General features: G+C 38.6%; 1 protein-coding gene across 1 annotated transcript in view; it reads left to right on the top strand.

Annotated features, from left to right (window-relative positions):
• Positions 1-17,844, top strand: part of LOC126199674 (uncharacterized) — a 439,743-nt gene that overhangs the window by 349,881 nt on the left and 72,018 nt on the right. Inside the window, exon 5 of the mRNA XM_049936602.1 lies at positions 1,296-1,438. Within this exon, the coding sequence (XP_049792559.1) occupies positions 1,296-1,438 (143 nt within the window). The remainder of the gene's footprint in view (positions 1-1,295; positions 1,439-17,844) is intronic.

Raw genomic sequence — 17,844 nt, 5'->3', positions numbered from 1 at the left:
TGACGACTAATGGTGGACATTAATTTGGAGATCGTCGATCGTTCTTCTTTATGACTGCTTGAACTCTGCTGGTGACACTTTCAGTGCTTCCGAATGTCTGAGGAGGAATTGCAGCCCATTCATCCTTACGACCCGAAACCATAGAAGATACTGATGATGGACGCTGGAGCGAAGTCCACACTCATCCCAAAAGTGCATTATTTTGTGTTCACGTCGTGACTCTGAGCGGGCCAGTCCATTTCAGGAATGCTGTTGTCAACAAACAGTTGCCTCACAGATATTGTTTTATGACGGGTTCCAATGTGAAGCTGGTACAGTCATCGCCTCCAAACTGATGCTCTACTGTACGCACTGCTCAATGCTGTAAAATGTTTTCATGTCTTTCCGCAATACAGGGATCTTTAAGAGCAATAAGGGTGCCACACAGTAACCACGAAAAACACCCCCATACCCTAACTCCACCTCCTCTCTACTTTACTGTTAGCACTAAACATGATGGCAAGTTATGTCCTGCAGGCGTTTGTTAAACTCGAATCGTTTCACTGCATTGCCGCAGGGTACAGCGTGGTCCGACGCTCCAGGTCATTCGTCCCCAGCCACACAATGACCACTGGCGTCTGTATTTACACCACCACAAGCGTCGGGTACCGAAGACTGCAGATATCTACAGCTTATGATGAGCTCCTCGACCGCTGTACGCCGTCCTTTTTAGCTCCCTACGCACAATCATTATTGTGCTAGTTGGACTGCTGGCAGAATTTCGTAACTCAGAGGTGATTCCTTACGGTGATTTAGTGCGATTTTTTTGCAATTACCCTCCGCACTGCTCGACGGTCCTTATCTGTCACTACATGAGGTCTGCCTGGTCTAGGTTCAGCTATGGTTGGTTCTTCACGCTTCCACTTCACAGTCACGGTACCAACAGTTAGCTTTATCAGCGTTGAAATCCCCAGATGGATTTGTTACTTCAGATGACATCCAACGACTAGTCCACGTTCGAAGTTACTGAGCTCACCTGACCGACCAACTCTGTTAACAACGCAAAACTCCCCACCTTCTTTTATACTCGAGGGCTTGCCTCTCGCGACATCTCATGGTCAGCTCTGCATTACAAAGAAGTGTCTTCGCACTTCTGATCAGATAGCACATGTACCTCCAAAACGTATCGCTTATGAGGAGCTACTAATCAAGTAATTTGACTTTTTTAGGGGCGATAATTAACACTGTACGCCTGCTTGTAGATGTAGTGAGTGCCGCCCATAACGGCGATGTCGAGCCTGCTGGTGTGTTTGCAGTGCTGGGGTTGGCAGCACTGGCGGAGGGCGCCCTGGAGGCGGTGGTGCACGCGGGCTGCGGCGGTGACGCGCGCTTCACACTCGCCGTGCTGAGAGCGCTCTTCACCTTCCTGCAGATGCACTTCCTCTTCATAGACTCCCAGGTGAGTGTGCTACACTCTGAAACATATTCTACTCTACACATGCTATCCATGGCGTATGAAAAATTTCGCACACTCTGCTAGAGAATTCCACAAAAATTAAAATGTCTACTGATGTTTAAAAGTACACGTTAATACTGCTCACGGTGATTCAGAAGTCGACCTTGGTGATTCGATAGTCTTGGCCAACAAGACAAAGTCGTAATTAGTGAAGACAGTGAAAATACAAACAGACAAATGTATGCTACAGATGTGCTTTAATCGTATTAACAAAATGATGCATTGTCAGTCAATGACTGCCTGATTGTTGTTGTTGTGGTCTTTCGTCCTGAGACTGGTTTGACGTAGCTCTCCCTGCTACCCTATCCTGTGCAAGCTTCTTCATCTCCCAGTACCTACTGCAGCCTACATCCTTCTGAATCTGCTTAGTTTATTCATCTCTTGGTCTTCCTCTACGATTTTTACCCTCCACGCTGCCCTCCAATACTAAATTGGTGATCCCTCGATGTCTCAGAACATGTCCTACCAACCGATCCCTTCTTCTCGTCAAGTTGTGCCACAAGCTCCTATTCTCCCCAATTCTATTCAGTACCTCCTCATTAGTTATGTGATCTACCCATCTAATCTTCTGCATTCTTCTGTAGCACCACATTTCGAAAGCTTCTATTCTTTTCTTGTCCAAACTATTTACCGTCCATGTTTCACTTCCATACATGGCTACACTCCATACAAATACTTCCAGAAACGACTTCCTGACATTTAAATCTATACTCGATGTTAACAAATTTTTCTTCTTCAGAAACGCTTTCTTTGCCATTGCCAGTCTACATTTTATATCCTCTCTACTTCGACCATCGTCAGTTATTTTGCTCCCCAAGTAGCAAAATTCCTTTACTACTTTAAGTGTCTCATTTTCTAATCTAATTCCCTCAGCTTCACCCGACTTAATTCGACTACATTCCATTATCCTCGTTTTGCTTTTGTTGATATTCATCTTATATCCTCCTTTCAAGACACTGTCCATTCCGTTCAACTGCTCTTCCAAGTCCTTTGCTGTCTCTGACAGAATTGCAATGTCGTCGGCGAACCTCAAAGTTTTTATTTCTTCTCTATGGATTTTAATATCTACTCCAAATTTTTCTTTTGTTTCCTTTACTGCTTGCTCAATATACAGATTGAATAACAGCGGCGAGAGGCTACAACCCTGTCTGACTCCCTTCCCAACCACTGCTTCCATTTCATGTCCCTCGACTCTTACAATTGCCATCTGCTTTCTGTACAAATTGTAAATAGCCTTTCGCTCCCTGTATTTTACCCCTGCCACCTTCAGAATTTGAAAGAGATTATTCCAATCAACATTGTCCAAACTTTCTCTAAGTCTACAATTGCTAGAAACGTAGGTTTGCCTTTGCTTAATCTTTCTTCTAAGATAAGTCGTAGGATCAGTATTGCCTCACGTGTTCCAACATTTCTACGGAATCCAAACTGATCTTCCCCGAGGTCGGCTTCTATCAGTTTTTCCATTCGTCTGTTAAGAATTCGCGTTAGTACTTTGCAGCTGTGACTTATTAAACTTATAGTTCGGTAATTTTCACATCTGAACTGCCTGATACTTAGCAGTATAGTGCAGTCGTCATCTCCAGTCAGTTGTCCGCACGAACCTGCAGACGACATGTCTGACATGACGATGGAGAGTGCTGGACTCTGACAGTATCGTCACTGTTGGTATTTCTGTACTGGCTCTGGTGTTATTTCTCCTGCAGGTCAACTGATGTTGCTGGTGTAAAATGTAGATTTGAGGTTCGCCTGAAGGAGAAAGTCCAGTGGTGTGAGGTCTGGCGACCTAGGTAGCCGTTCCACTGGACCCTGCCCACCAATCCAGTGCCCAGGAAGTACATCACTGAGGAGTCGGCGGACGTTTCCTCCAATGTGTACAGGTCCGCCATCGTGCGGCAAGAAAACCCTACATGTTTTCTCAAGATGATGTCTGTTGCATGCAGCATTGGGCATCCATTACAAAATATGGGAGCAGTGAGGATATCCTCATGTATGCCACACCACACATTTAACTCCGGTTTGTCTGAGTGTATGCCTCGACAGTGAGATGGGGATCGTCATTTACCCAGTGGACAGTGTTACGTCTATTGACCGTCCTTTTCAAAAATGGTTCAACTGGCTCTGAGCACTATGGGACTTAACTTCTGAGGTCATCAGTCCCCTAGAACTTAGAACTACTTAAACGTAACTAACCTAAGGATATCACACACATCCATGCCCGAGGCAGGATTCGAACCTGCGCCTAGAACCGCTCGGCCACTCCGGCTGGCCACCGTCCAGTTCAAATGGAAATTAGCTTCATTGCTGAAGAAAATAACAGCTTCAAGATTCCGCTGATGTGTACATCATTTTCAAATCATTCACAGAATTGCACTTGCCTGTCAATTACATCACCGTAGAGTTCTCGCACAAAGTGGATTCGATAGAAATGGAAATGATTAGAGGAAAATATCCAGGACACAGGTGCTTGGCTGATGCCGTATTTCTGTGCGCCCTTCCTTCTTTACAGATTTGAACTCAGTATCTCTTTAGCTAGTGAGGCTTGTTGCTGTGCATGGTCGTCATAAATGTCTTTGTCGTGAACACAGCCTGTAGACTTGACCCGTTGTGGTTATTCTTGCGCTGGTTTGGATGTCACCTATAGTAGTCTGATGTTGACTCGTGCCCGGCGCACCGATGACAACCATTTCCGCCTTCTACTGATGTATGTACATTGCTGGGCCAGTCATTACACTAGAGAATAGCACCAAAGTACTACCGCCCCTTTAATACCCATCTATCAGACTACTTTAATCAATTGTCTCACAGATAACCGGTCTAGTAGTATTACGCACTGCATGTGACTATCATTTCGGCGATGTGGTAATAGTGGGTTGTTGTGATTCTCACTGTCTCCTCTAATACCGAATTTGTTCCATGGCACATGACTTTTGAATCGCCCTGTATAGCACATGATCACCTTCGGTTTGCATAACTGGTAATTTTGTCAGCAGCTGATACGTTTCTGACGTGTAAAGTCCGATGGCTGTGTCCTGTTTTTGATTTCGCTGTGACATTCTTGCAACAAGATAACGCAAGACCACATCTTACACACGCTGACCAGCCCTACTAGGAGACGGAGGGTGTGCGGTGGCTGCCTGGGCCAGCACATGCTCAACATCTCCCTCCCACTCAGAACATCTAGTCATAGCTTACCGACAGACTGAGACGCTAGCCACAACGAGTTATCAACCCTTGCATAAGGCTGAAGCAGCTTGCAGTAAGGTACCATTATCTGTCTTCCAAGTTCAGTTCGACTTGATACCCAGCTGGGATAGAGCCATTGATGCTATCCTAGACAGAGATGACAGCTCTGTATCCTAAAGTTCGCACCCGTATACCTGCAGTCCGCAGCTTGTGATCTACGTTCCGTTTCAGCCGCGCTAGCGAGTGGACGTTGTGTACTGCTGCGCTGCACTTCAGTGTTTACATCGCTGTACTCGTGTTTCGCCGAGTGCTCTCCGTCCGTTAATCTCCGTGTTTCTTCATATTCCTTGTGGTCTGATCGCTCCTCCTGGTCGTGCTGCTGCTAATTGGAATTTCGGTTGTTTAACCTAAATTTCGTGCCCGCATCTCGTGGTCGTGCGGTAGCGTTCTCGCTTCCCATGCCCGGGTTCGATTCCCGGCGGGGTCAGGGATTTTCTCTGCCTCGTGATGGCTGGGTGTTGTGTGATGTCCTTAGGTTAGTTAGGTTTAAGTAGTTCTAAGTTCTAGGGGACTGATGACCATAGATGTTAAGTCCCATAGTGCTCAGAGCCATTTTTGAACCTAAATTTCGTCGCTGGGTTAACCGTGGCTACAAACCTCAGGAGGAATACTCTGGTATTAGCTTTTGACAAAGAATCCCGTCCTGTTCAGCCGACATCCCTGGAATGACTGGATTACACAGGTAATTAGCCTCAATTCTGAAACCGTCCATACGTGGAAACTGGATCAGGAAAAATACTGTGTTTTTGTCAAGTTATTCAGTGCTGCGACTGTTGTTAAAGCGTTACGAAAGTGGGGCTATGAAGTAGATTTTGTGCATAGAAGTCCGCCCGGCCACGGACGCCATACGTCAGCTGGTTAATATAAAAAAAATAAGACTGTGTTGACAGTGATGTATTGTAGTTTCCTTAAGGACATTATTTAAATTTTTAGTGTAAATTTTTGGTGTGTGCTTTTTCTACTTCAGAAAGTAGTTTTTGAAATTTTATAAAGTAATGTCCAGATCTTACGTGACAGTCAGATTGTGTGTCTGATAGTGTCAAAACACAAAACATTAAAGCTGCATTATTGGTTTATAGTATAAATACGAGAATTGATTGTTTTTATGGGAATGTCTTTATCGATTGGTTAAAACCATAAGATTGTATCTGATATAATGTAATATTCAATGGCTGTCAAATCATCCTGTTCATTTTTGCTCTGTGATGTGTAAGTCAGTTTTCCAGTGAAAGACTTATCATATAGGTCTGATCACATAATTAACATTCCATTAGTATCCAGAAAGTGTATTTGGAAGGCTAGTCAACTTCATAACATCTCTTTTCCGCTGTTTTCAAGTATTTAAGACATTGGCTAATGTGATTATTAAATTGTTTTTATGTGCGATGGGCATAAATCTTCCACATTCTGTATAAGTTTTGGTGATTTCCATACAATTGTGTGAAATGCTCATAGCTAGTCTGACTGAGCTGAAAAGGTTAAAGATTAGTTTCTACCCTTAACTTCTCTCGCACAGAGACGATTTCCTTCTGTACATTAGTATATTAAAAATTATCCAAAAAACTTGCTGATATTCTTCATAAAGTACTATTTATGCTTCTGTAAAGATTGGAGAGCATGTAATTCAAAGTGGAGTTTTTTATTTATTCATGTTTGAAGAAGGTTGAATGTCTTTAAAAATCTTTCCTCGATTTTGAAATTAATTCTTTCTGGTAATTTAGTCAGTAACATAATCGTCTGTTGTATTTCTTTAACATCAGCATAATTGCAATGATCAAACTGTTTTCGTTTAAATCATTTCATGCATAACATGTGCGCATGGTTAATACATGTACTTAGTATGTATTTAGAATGTGTAAAATTGTTCCTAAAATATTTAAAAAAGTAGTCAGCGTCACTGCCTCAAGACTGTGGGATCTCGAGATCGATTCCCGGCCAAGTCGGACTTTTTCTTCGCTCGGGAACTCTATGCTTGTGTTGTCCTAATCATTTCATCTCATCTTTATCGACTCTCAAGTCGGAGATGTGGCGTCAAGTAGAAAGACTTGTAACTTAACAACTAGTCTGCTTCTCTCTATCCTAAAACTGTCCACCACAAATTCTCCAAAATGATTACCAAACAAACTAATTCATAATTTAACTGTGCAAAACTCTGACTGTACTGAATTACACAAAGAATTAATATGATTTGCTTGGCACTGTCTGCAAATTGAAGATAACTGTTTCTATAAAAATGTTATGACATCCTAAATATAAGCTGACTTCTGAAATAAATGTGCAACTGAACTTACAAAGAAATTCCTGGGCCTAGACTGTATTTTCACTTGCCTTGTGTCTTGACAAGCATTTTTGCATATTCCTCGAAAGCAGAGCAGTTCACACGGCACTGACAAAATTCAAATGAAACTCTATATTCAAAAGTAATGCTTTAAAACTCAATTGAATGTTCACAATAGTAATGACGTAACATGACTTTAAGGAATAACTGCAAGCAAGGGAAATCTCATCTTCCTAGCAGAGCAATCCATGTAACAGTGCTACTGTCTGGGCTCTGTTACTACAATCTTAATAACACAAAACAATCCTACGTTCTTGCGTGCCTACCTCAATCTCTCAACATTCCAGAAAAACTCACAAATAATCTCCTTAGCTTCTCTCTCCAAAATTGTCCAAAAATATTAATAATCTAATTCCATCGATCCCATATCTCACGTATAAACAAAATTTCCTAGCCATTCTTCAAAACACGTCTTCTACTCAACACTGCTCAACTTAGACTGCGCTTAATTTTGCTAGCGACCTTCGGCAGGGCAATAGTCAAAGGTTACTCAGCTACATGGCTTTACTCTGTGTGAGCTGCGCATATCGATATTTACGTAAGAAACAGAATTTACAGAGTGACCAAAATAGCATACATACCTGACGGATTTGCACCTGCTGGCCGAACAGCCCTCTTGCCTGCTATACGATCATTTCATTTCAGTTTTGATCATCCACTCTTTCTACTACATTGTGTATGCACAGTAGCCAAATTTAGCTGTTCGCTATCCTTCCTGGTGCTGCAATTTTAGTGCCCAGCATAGTATTCGTGATCTAAGAGTACAGTCACAATGGCACGGACATAAGGGGTTTCCGCTGATGGCCGACATCACCCGCCGATGATCGACATCACCCAAAGACAGCTTATCTTTTTAAATCAGTAGACCTGTACATTCGTGGTCTTAGGGCAACCAGTTTCACCGCCCGAACGTAGAGAGTTTTCTTCAGGCGAATCAGCTTCAACGTTATCTTATACTACGTTATGTATGTTCTGTGGCTGTCTAGCCATTTCAGCCTCATATCATTACTCAGTGTAACATGTCATCTGCAGCACAGGCAAAATCTGAACTGGAAATTTTAAGCCTAGATTATAACTTCCAAAAACAATATGATCAAGTGAGGAGGGTGGCGTACATCGCTTTTGACGACTAAAGTTTCTGTACTGGATCATTTCTGTGTTGTGGTACGTGGGCATTAATTGTCTACGAATTACTGGTGTTTTTATGCCAGTAGGATGGTAATTCCGCTATGTGAGGTGGTTTTGAAATATGGTGTAGGCAATGTGTTTCTGATTTTGAGTACCTCAGGTGCTCAGGGTATCTTATTCTAAAATTTATGTTTGTCTTTCACGCGCTGGTGGGTAACTGACATATCATTGTTTTGCTGAATGTATTTGAAGTTGCTTGTAATCTTGCTTTTCAGTGTCACCGAAAATCATCTCGACTATGTAACAGAACGTGTCTCTCTTCATGTCATACATTCGAAAAACTTATCTTGGTATTGAAATATGCTCACTATTATTATTTACTTAAATTTGGCATATTTCGTGACAGTACCTTTTCCGTTAGATGTTTACAAGGCGATATTGGTCTTGGCTTCAGTTGTCTAGTGGAAGTATGATTCCACAAGCTTCCACTTGTAATCAGTCTCTTTGATATTCTTCGTCACATTTACTAATAGTAATCAGTATGCTGTCACTCTCAAAAATATAAGTAAATTAACATAAGATAAGGCAAATTACAATAAAAAAAATTATGACAAAAATATAAGAAAACATTTACAATTTGGTATCGACAAATCCGGTAGAAAATAACACATCTCCCAGATCCATTACAACTGCTCCCCAGGGCTTTTGTTGTTATGAACATATACAACAAAATCCCGACCACACTCAGTAATGGATCTGTATTACACAATTAGTACATTAATGATGCAGTCTGATAACCTCTTCCAAATTTTGGACTCTTTGAATCTGTGGACTTGTTACTGACTGTTGTTGCAATGATCCTTCCCCATCAATCTCATACACAAAAAATTCAAGTACAGAAATTATTTAACATGACAAATATACATGGCATAAAACATACATGAGAAATAGTCTAAAATACAGCATACAGATTGAAAATAATAGTAAGATAAAACTTCTTTGCTAGAATAAGATATCTACAACCACTTCTTTGGTCACACTGTGCCAACTGGCTCATGAACATATATAGTGCAGTGTTTTTTATATATATTTGCCTTTTATATTTTTTTACTTCTGATTTTTTTGAATTTTATATTTTTTTAGTCATGGTTTTTTCTTATTTTGTATATTTTTATGCTTATGATTTTTTTTTATTTTGTATTTTTTTGCTTATGATTTTCTTCTTTTAGTACAGCTAAAGATACATCAGTTTATCTAAATGTTTTGCAATTATTTATGTACACTTGCCTCTCTACTACAATATTACTACAAGTCACATTATTGTGAAGAGTACTTTCACTCCCCACAACATCAGTATAAAGAACAATAAATTGCTCATATATCATGAGGCTTTATCTAAAATTGGTTTTGAAACTTATACCTTTGCATGCATGTCCTCACATGCATGCCTTCACCCACAGGGAAGACTTAGCTTCCAAAAATTAAAAATATTCGGAATGCTCACTATGAAGACTTTTCTTTTGTAAAAAAGTAAAAATAAATCTTTCTCAGTATTTTTTCATCAGTTTCAATTAACATGTGACTTCAAATTATTAATTTATACATGCAAATATACATACTTGGTTGTACAGGTAGTTTTGTTCTAACAAGCATATTCCAGTGGAGGACTTTTGTTTTAGATGAAAATAGGTTATTTAAATTTTGAAATTTTGATTTCTGTTTATATAGTTTCAAAGAGACAACTTTCCTGAGACCAAATAATTTCTTTGACTTAGGGTACACCAAACGGTAAGCGTTAGGGTGTGGATTTTCTATGACTTCAAAAGGCCCAATATAGATATCAAAGAATTATTTAATTTCTGAAGTAAACATTTTTGATTTTTCATGAGATTTGACCAGAACAAGATCCCCAATTTTGAAAGTGGTTAATTTTACCCTATTGTTATGTCTTTTATTCCTCTTTTCCCCTTGTTTCCTCATAGTTTCCCTGACAATATCTTCTCTCTCTTGCATGGTTAAAGGTGTACATTTAGGAAATTCAGTATGTTCTGATATAAGATTTGGAGGTCTAATATTAAACATTATCTCATATGGTGAACATCCTGTGGAACTATGTTGTAGGCTATTCATAATATATTCAAAATTTCGAATGTGCTCAAACCAGGTTGGATGTTTATGGCTACAATAGGTTCTACAAAGTCTCCCAATTTCTCTCATATATCTTTCTGCAGGATTGGTGGATGGAGAATAAACAGATATACGTATATGCTTCAATTTTGATCTGTCAATAAACTTTTTCCAAATTTTAGAGGTGAACTGTGAACCATTATCTGATAATATAGCTTTTGGTTTACCCACCTGTGTGAAATAATCTCTTTCAATTTTTATTATAATTTCATGGCTAGTAGTTTTTTCACTGGATATAGTTTAATTAATTTTGAAAATACATCTACCATAACAAATATGTAACAGTGACCACCTTTACTCTTTGGTAACATTCCATATAAGTGCACAGAGATAAGATCTAAAGGTTTTTCTGGAATAATGTTTTGCATCTCTCCACCACGTCTTTGATTGCTCACTTTAACTCTCTGACATTTGTCACAGGTTGCCAATTCTTTTCTTACCTTCTTTCCAATAATGTGAAAATAAACGTTTTCTTGTATCTTTTGAATGCACTTCTATATCCCACAATGACCAAAACTTTCATGTATGTAAATGATCAGCTTTTCAGCATCTGCCTCTGGCCAACACAGTTTCCAATTATCAGAATCTACATCTGGTCTCCGAAATAAAATCCCCTTATGCAATTTGTAAAATTTATCAAGTTTCTCATACCCCTTCTTGTCTAGACATTCTTTGATTAGTTTCCAACTTTGATCTAAATTTTGATTTTTTCTAATTTTGTTACACACAGCTCTAATTGTTTTCTCATTTCCCACCCCTTTCAGGTATCTAATTTTGAATTGCTTTTCCTCCTCTTTTTCAAAAATCTGCTTTTCTCCCCCAATTGGTAACCTTGAAAGTGAATCAGCTACTACATTCTCAGAACCTTTTATGTGCTTGATTTCAAAGTCAAACTGTTGCAGAAATATTGCCCATCTGGTCAGTCTACTGTGGTATAACTTGCGCTCTTGTAAGTAACTCAAAGCTTTGTGATCCGAAAATACTATGGTCTTATGTCCAATAAGGTAAATTCTAAATTTTGTAAAAGCCCAATGAATTGCCAAAAGTTCCTTCTCTGTGACTGTATAATTTTTCTCATGCTTGAGCAACATTCTGCTTGCAAATGCTATGGTACAATGTATCTTAACTCCATTCTCTGCTCTTTCTTGAAATAACTCTGCTCCAAGCCCATAATTACTGCTATCAGTGTTCAAACAAAATAGTAAATTAAAATCAGGTCTGTGTAATAAGTGTTGCTTCCTCAACTCTTGCTTAATTTTATCAAACTCTTCCTGACAACTTTTATCCCAAACCCAAACAGTGTTTTTCTTAAGTAACTGACTTAAACATGGTGCATTCAGACTCTGATCACTTATATGAATTCGGTAATGACCGCATAACCCAAAGAACGACTTTAATTGTTTTTTAGTCTTAGGAATAGGAATTTCTGAAATTGCTTTAATTTTTTCTGGATCTGCCAAAATTCCCTTGTCTGTGACAACATGACCCAAAAATTATAATTCAGAAACTGCAAACTTACATTTCTCTAATTTCAATATCATCCCCCCTTTTTTAAGTTTTTCACAAACTGACTTCAAAATCGAAAAATGTTTCTCCCAATTTTGCCCTGTAACCAAAATGTCATCTACATAAATTATCACTTTAGATACAAGTTCTTGCCCCAGTACATGATCCAAAGCTCTTATAAATTCGGAAACAGTAGAATTTAACCCAAATGGCACAACACAATATTGGTAACTCTTACCATTGTACAAGAAAGCAGTATATTTTCTAGAATTAACCGAAAGTGGTACCTGACGAAAACCCGAAGTTAGATCCAAACTTGACATATATTTTATATCTGTAAATTTATAGAGTAACTCATCAATATTTTTGGGATGGTCTGTTTGTCTGAACAAAATTTTGATTAAGTGTCTAGAGTCCAAAACCAATCTTACTCCACCATCTTTTTTCGAAACTACTACTAGAGGATTATTATATGCACTGATACTCCTTTCTATTATATTACATCCTTCCATCTTTTTCAGCTCTTTCTCAACAGCAGGTCTTTTTGATATTGCAATACTGTATGGTTTTATGAAAAATGGTTCATGAGGCTTTACCTGAAGCTCACACTGATAACCCTTTACCCTACCAGGTATGTCACTGAAAACATCACTGTATTCCCACAGCAGATTTTCTAACTGTTGTTTTTGCTCCCCAGATAAATTTTATGTTTCTGAAATTTTCAAATTTACTAAATTCCCAAATTCAACTTCATCAGTATCAAATCTATGAATTTCAATATTCTCCAATCTATTTTCTTTAAGTAAATTGATACTGTCAAATTTCCATTACTCTGATCACCAAGTGTGTTCACAAAATTTGTCTGAATGTATTCCCTTTCACTAGTTTCTATCAAAAGTTTTCTTCCAACCCAATCAAATGCTGTATTTACTTTTACTATACAATTCACACCCAAAAGAAAATCCTCATTAAATTCCTGAATTACAAAACATCCATGTGTGAACAACTTGCCTTCAATTAAAAATGTCACTAAAGCCTGGCTTTTTACCAATTTACTGCTCTTCCCAGTAGCACCTTTTATCTTTATCCCAACAACTGGCATTTCAATGTAATCCTTCCCTGCTTTCAATTTCTTGCTTAACCTTTCAGATATTCCCGAGATCTCACTTCCTGTATCAATTAAACATTTACCAATCCATGACCCTATTTGAACTTTTATATAAGGACTGCAAAATTGATCCCTTTTCTCAGAACCTGTATCCTCATGTAATAAATCACTTTCAATTTCCCCAAACCTATACTTATCAGAATCATATGGTATATCATTACATGTATTATTTGTCACAGTTATAAAATTTGCACAAGATACAAAATTGTCATTAGTACACTCTATTATCTCAAATAGCCAAGAATTTTCATCCAAATCACATTGTATACTATTGAAGTACTTATCCTTCAGCTTTTCAAAAATAAAATATCTCATCTTTTTCCACCACTCAGGACATATAGTTTCACATACATTAATAGGCATCTTTCTAAAGTTCTTGTCAAAAGAAATAGTTTCACTGTTCAGCCATAGATTATTAAGAAATGTGTGTGTGTCATTAGTATCTGTAAAAGTTTCACTTAGGCTAGAAGTTCTACATGTGTCATCATTATTTGTGAAGTCAGATTCTTTACCAACAACATCAAAATTCACACTTTCACATACACCCTGCTTGCGAGCCTTATTCATCCTGGTAACATCCCTGGGAATTTCTATAATATTCTCACTATTTAATCCATTTTCAACCATGTGTATACCCAGCTCCCTATTTAAACTAATGAAACACCTTTCCTCAACATTATCATCAATACCATTACCATCATTATCAACTTTATCATCAACATCATTATCATTATACATATTCAGGTCATACACATTCAAATTATCCCCCAAAATATAATTTCCCCTTTCTTAAGTTACCAGATCCCTTTCACCAATATTTTCATTCTCACAGCATGCATTCTCTCTTTCATTCACACATGTCTCTGAACTACTAGAAATTACATCATCTGACAAAGTGTTGCTCTTTTCTGTCCAAGTGTAAAACTCTGTTACATTAAATGAATCACAATTACTTTTATCTACTGTATGTTCTTGTGTACTGAAAATTTTATCTTTATCAATATCATCATTATTCTCCTCTTGAAATTTTTTCAATAAGTAACAACTAATAACCTCATGTGATAGCTTAGGTTTGGAACTGTCATGTTTGGGTTTATGATAATCACATCCATTGGTCCTTTCATCATGCTCACCTTCTGCCTCAACCTTGCGGACCTTCAAGGGGGCGTCTACTCGTTTTTTATTTCCTGAATTACAACTGGTTCCTGTTTGAACTGCTGATTGTGGTTCTGCCAATGTCTCTGATCAACATTTCTGTTCCCATTCCTATGCCAAACATTACCTGATTGTTGTAGTTTCTATTGTACTGATCTCTAGCAAAATTTCAGTGATTTTGATCCCTAAAGTGTTCTCTATTTTGTTGATTATTTCCGTGAAAATGTTGTTCTTGTTTTGGATGAAAATTATGGTCCTTCTTTTGAAAATTGTTATATCCCCCTGAATTTTGACTGACACCATGATAATTGTTTTGTTCCCTTTTTTGAAAGTTATCATTTCCCCAATTTTGATCATTACCTTTCTGAGTAAACCCACTGTGTGTTCTTGTTGTTACCCTATCCAACTTTTCAATATAATTGAGAAACTGCTCAACATTACTATCAGGACAGTGAACTAAACTCAACTGCATTGTTGATGGCAATCTTCTCTTTAAGGTATCAATTTTGATCAAGTCATCCAAAGGTTTTGTTAAGTGAATAAGTTTTTGAAGTTCACTTTTGCAAAATTGTTTCATGCTCCCATCTGATTCTCTATAGTTTCTCCCATTCAAAAATTCACTTTTGATTCTAGTTTGTTTAAGATCATCCCAAAAATTTTCCAGAAATTTTGATTCAAATTCTGAAAAGGTCATCCCCACAGTTACAATCTGGTTTGCCCAAGTCAAAGCTTCCCCTTCCAAGAATTTTTTCGCAAATTTAATTTTCATTTCATCTGGTGAGTGAGGTAAAAAACAATCCCTACAATACTGTATAAAATCAACGGGATGCAGGGGTCCATCTACCGAAAAGTGCTTCACTGGAATATTAGATACAAGATTGCATGTGTTGACATTGTGATTTTTGATTTGAAATTCAATGTCAAAACTTTCAAGTTTTTCACTAAGTTCTTTGACAGATTTTTTGTTTTCTAAATCATTGCATTCTACTTTTTTTCTAGAGTAACCAAACGATTGTCAGTTTCTTGTTCTACATTTTTTACTAAAACTTTTGTGTTCTCATCCAAATTTTTAATTTCCCCTTTTATCTCATTAAAATCAATTAAATATCTTTCCCTATCTGCCAGTAACTCATTTTTTACAGTATTAATTTCATCGCTCAATTTAGCATCAATTTCATTTACTTTTGCTTCCAGAGATTCAATTTTTTCCTCAACACTGCCAACTCTGTTCGAAAGATCACTGCTTGGACTTGCAATAAAATATTATCAATTTTTTCATCCCAGTAAGTCTTATTGTCGTCAACTGATTAATTTCTTTCGTGAAATTTACAAGAAAACTTTTTAAATCAAATTGATCGGTTCTTTCTGTTTCATTTGACCTGTCCTGATTTTCGAAGTCTATTAAATTACTACTTTCTACTTTAGGCACAATACTCTCGAAAATCTCATAAGTCATTGTGAAGAAAAAAAAAATTTATACACAACAATACAAAACAAGATAAAAATATTGTTTTAACAAAATACAAGGGTTTCGTGACTAATCTGGAACACTCTTCTTCTGTTGCAAATCCACGTTTTCCATCCATGTGATTGTTGACCAAAATTCTTGAAATTTTTTCTTCTGTAGAAAATTATATTTTTTGCCAAAACATTTCTTCTCCAAAAATTTTACTTCCCGATGAACACAAATACTGTAACACAGATTCTGAGAAAACTGGTATTAACACACAAAAATTTTCTTCCTCGTAACACTGTCGAAGATCACGTGAACACAATATCCCGGCTGAGCCCACAGTTGAAATATGCTCATTATTTTTTATTTACTTAAATTTGGCATATTTCGTGACAGTACCTTTTCCGTTAGATGTTTACAAGGCGATATTGGTCTTGGCTTCAGTTGTCTAGTGGAAGTATGATTCCACAATGCATCTTTGTCGGCTGCAGAAATGACCTGGTTCAATGCGTTTGCCTTATTTTTGGTGCTTCAAATACCATTTCTTCGAATGTGGTTTCTTCTTAAAGTTTATATTAAAAAAATAGTAACATAATTCTTTTTTTTTCTCTGTTCACTAGCGAATTATTTATGACGGCGACCTGCACATTGTTCTACCGTCAACACACACCAAGAGTTAACTGCCGACTGACTACAGTCAAAGACGACTCCAGCGTCAAAGACATTTTACACAACACACAACCTTCCACTTGTAATCAGTCTCTTTGATATTCTTCGTCACATTTGCTAATAGTAATCAATATGCTGTCACTCTCAAAAATATAAGTAAATTAACATAAGATAAGGCAAACTTCAATAAAAAAAATTCTGAAAAAATATAAGAAAACATTTACAATTTGGTATCGACAAATCCGGTAGAAAATAACACATCTCCCAGATCCATTACAGTATTCCAATAATGAAGGAAAGAATATACAGTACTCACCACGTGTTTCTCGAGACACAAATACACTGAAGAGCCAAAGAAACTGGTACACCTGCCTAATTCGTGTAGGGGCCCCACGAGCTCGCAGAAGTGCCGCAACACGACGTGGCATAGACTCGACTAATGTCTGAAGTAGTGCTGGAGGGAACTGACACCATAAATCCTGCAGGGCTGTCCATCAATCCGTAAGAGTGCGAAGGGGGTGGAGATATCTTCTTAACAGCACGTTGCAACGCATCCCAGTTATGTTCAATAATGTTCATGTCTGGGGAGTGGCCAGCGGAAGTGATTAAACTCAGAAGAGTGCTTCTGGAGCCACTCTGTACCAATCCCGGACCTGTGGGGTGTCACATTGTCCTGCTGGAATTGCCCAAGTCCGTCAGAATGCACAGTGGGCATGAATGGATGCAGGTGATCAGACAGGATGCTTACGCACATGTCACCTGTCAGAGTCGTATATAGACGTATCAGGAGTCCCATGTCACTCCACCTGCACTCGCCCCACACCATTACAGAGCCTCCACCAGCTTGAAAAGTCCCCTGCTGACATGCAGGGTCCATGGACTCATGACGTTATCTCTTTACCCGTACACGTCAGTCCACTCGATACAATTTGAAATGAGACTCGTCCGATCAGGCAACAACGTCGGTGTTGACGGCCCCAGGCGAGGCGTAAAGCTTCGTGTCGTGCAGTCATCAAGAGTACACAAGTACGCCTTCGGCTCCGAAAGTCTGTATCGGTGATGTTTCGTTGAATGGTTAGCACGCTGACATTTGTTGATGGCCCAGCATTGAAATCTGCGGAAGGGTTGCACTTCTGTCGCATTGAACGATTCTCTTCAGCCGTCGTTGGTCCCGTTGTTGCAGGATCTTTTTACGAAATGGTTCAAATGGCTCTGAGCACTGTGGGACTTAACTTCGAAGGTCATCAGTCCCCTAGAACTTAGAACTACTTAAACCTAACTAACCCAAGGACATCACACACATCCATGCCCGAGGCAGGATTCGAACCTGCGACCGTAGCGGGCGCGCGGTGCCAGACTGTAGCGCCTTTAACCGCTTGGCCACCACGGCCGGCTGATTTTTTACGCCAGCAGCGATGTCGGAGACTCGATATTTACGATAAACTCGTGAAATGGTCGTATGGGAAAATCCCCACTTCATCGCTACCTCAGAGATGCTGTGC

This window comes from Schistocerca nitens, chromosome 8 (genome assembly GCF_023898315.1).
Source record: "Schistocerca nitens isolate TAMUIC-IGC-003100 chromosome 8, iqSchNite1.1, whole genome shotgun sequence".
In the NCBI taxonomy this organism is placed as follows: Eukaryota; Metazoa; Arthropoda; class Insecta; order Orthoptera; family Acrididae; genus Schistocerca; species Schistocerca nitens.
Note: the sequence above shows the minus strand (reverse complement) of the source record. Positions and strands in the feature narration are given on the sequence as shown.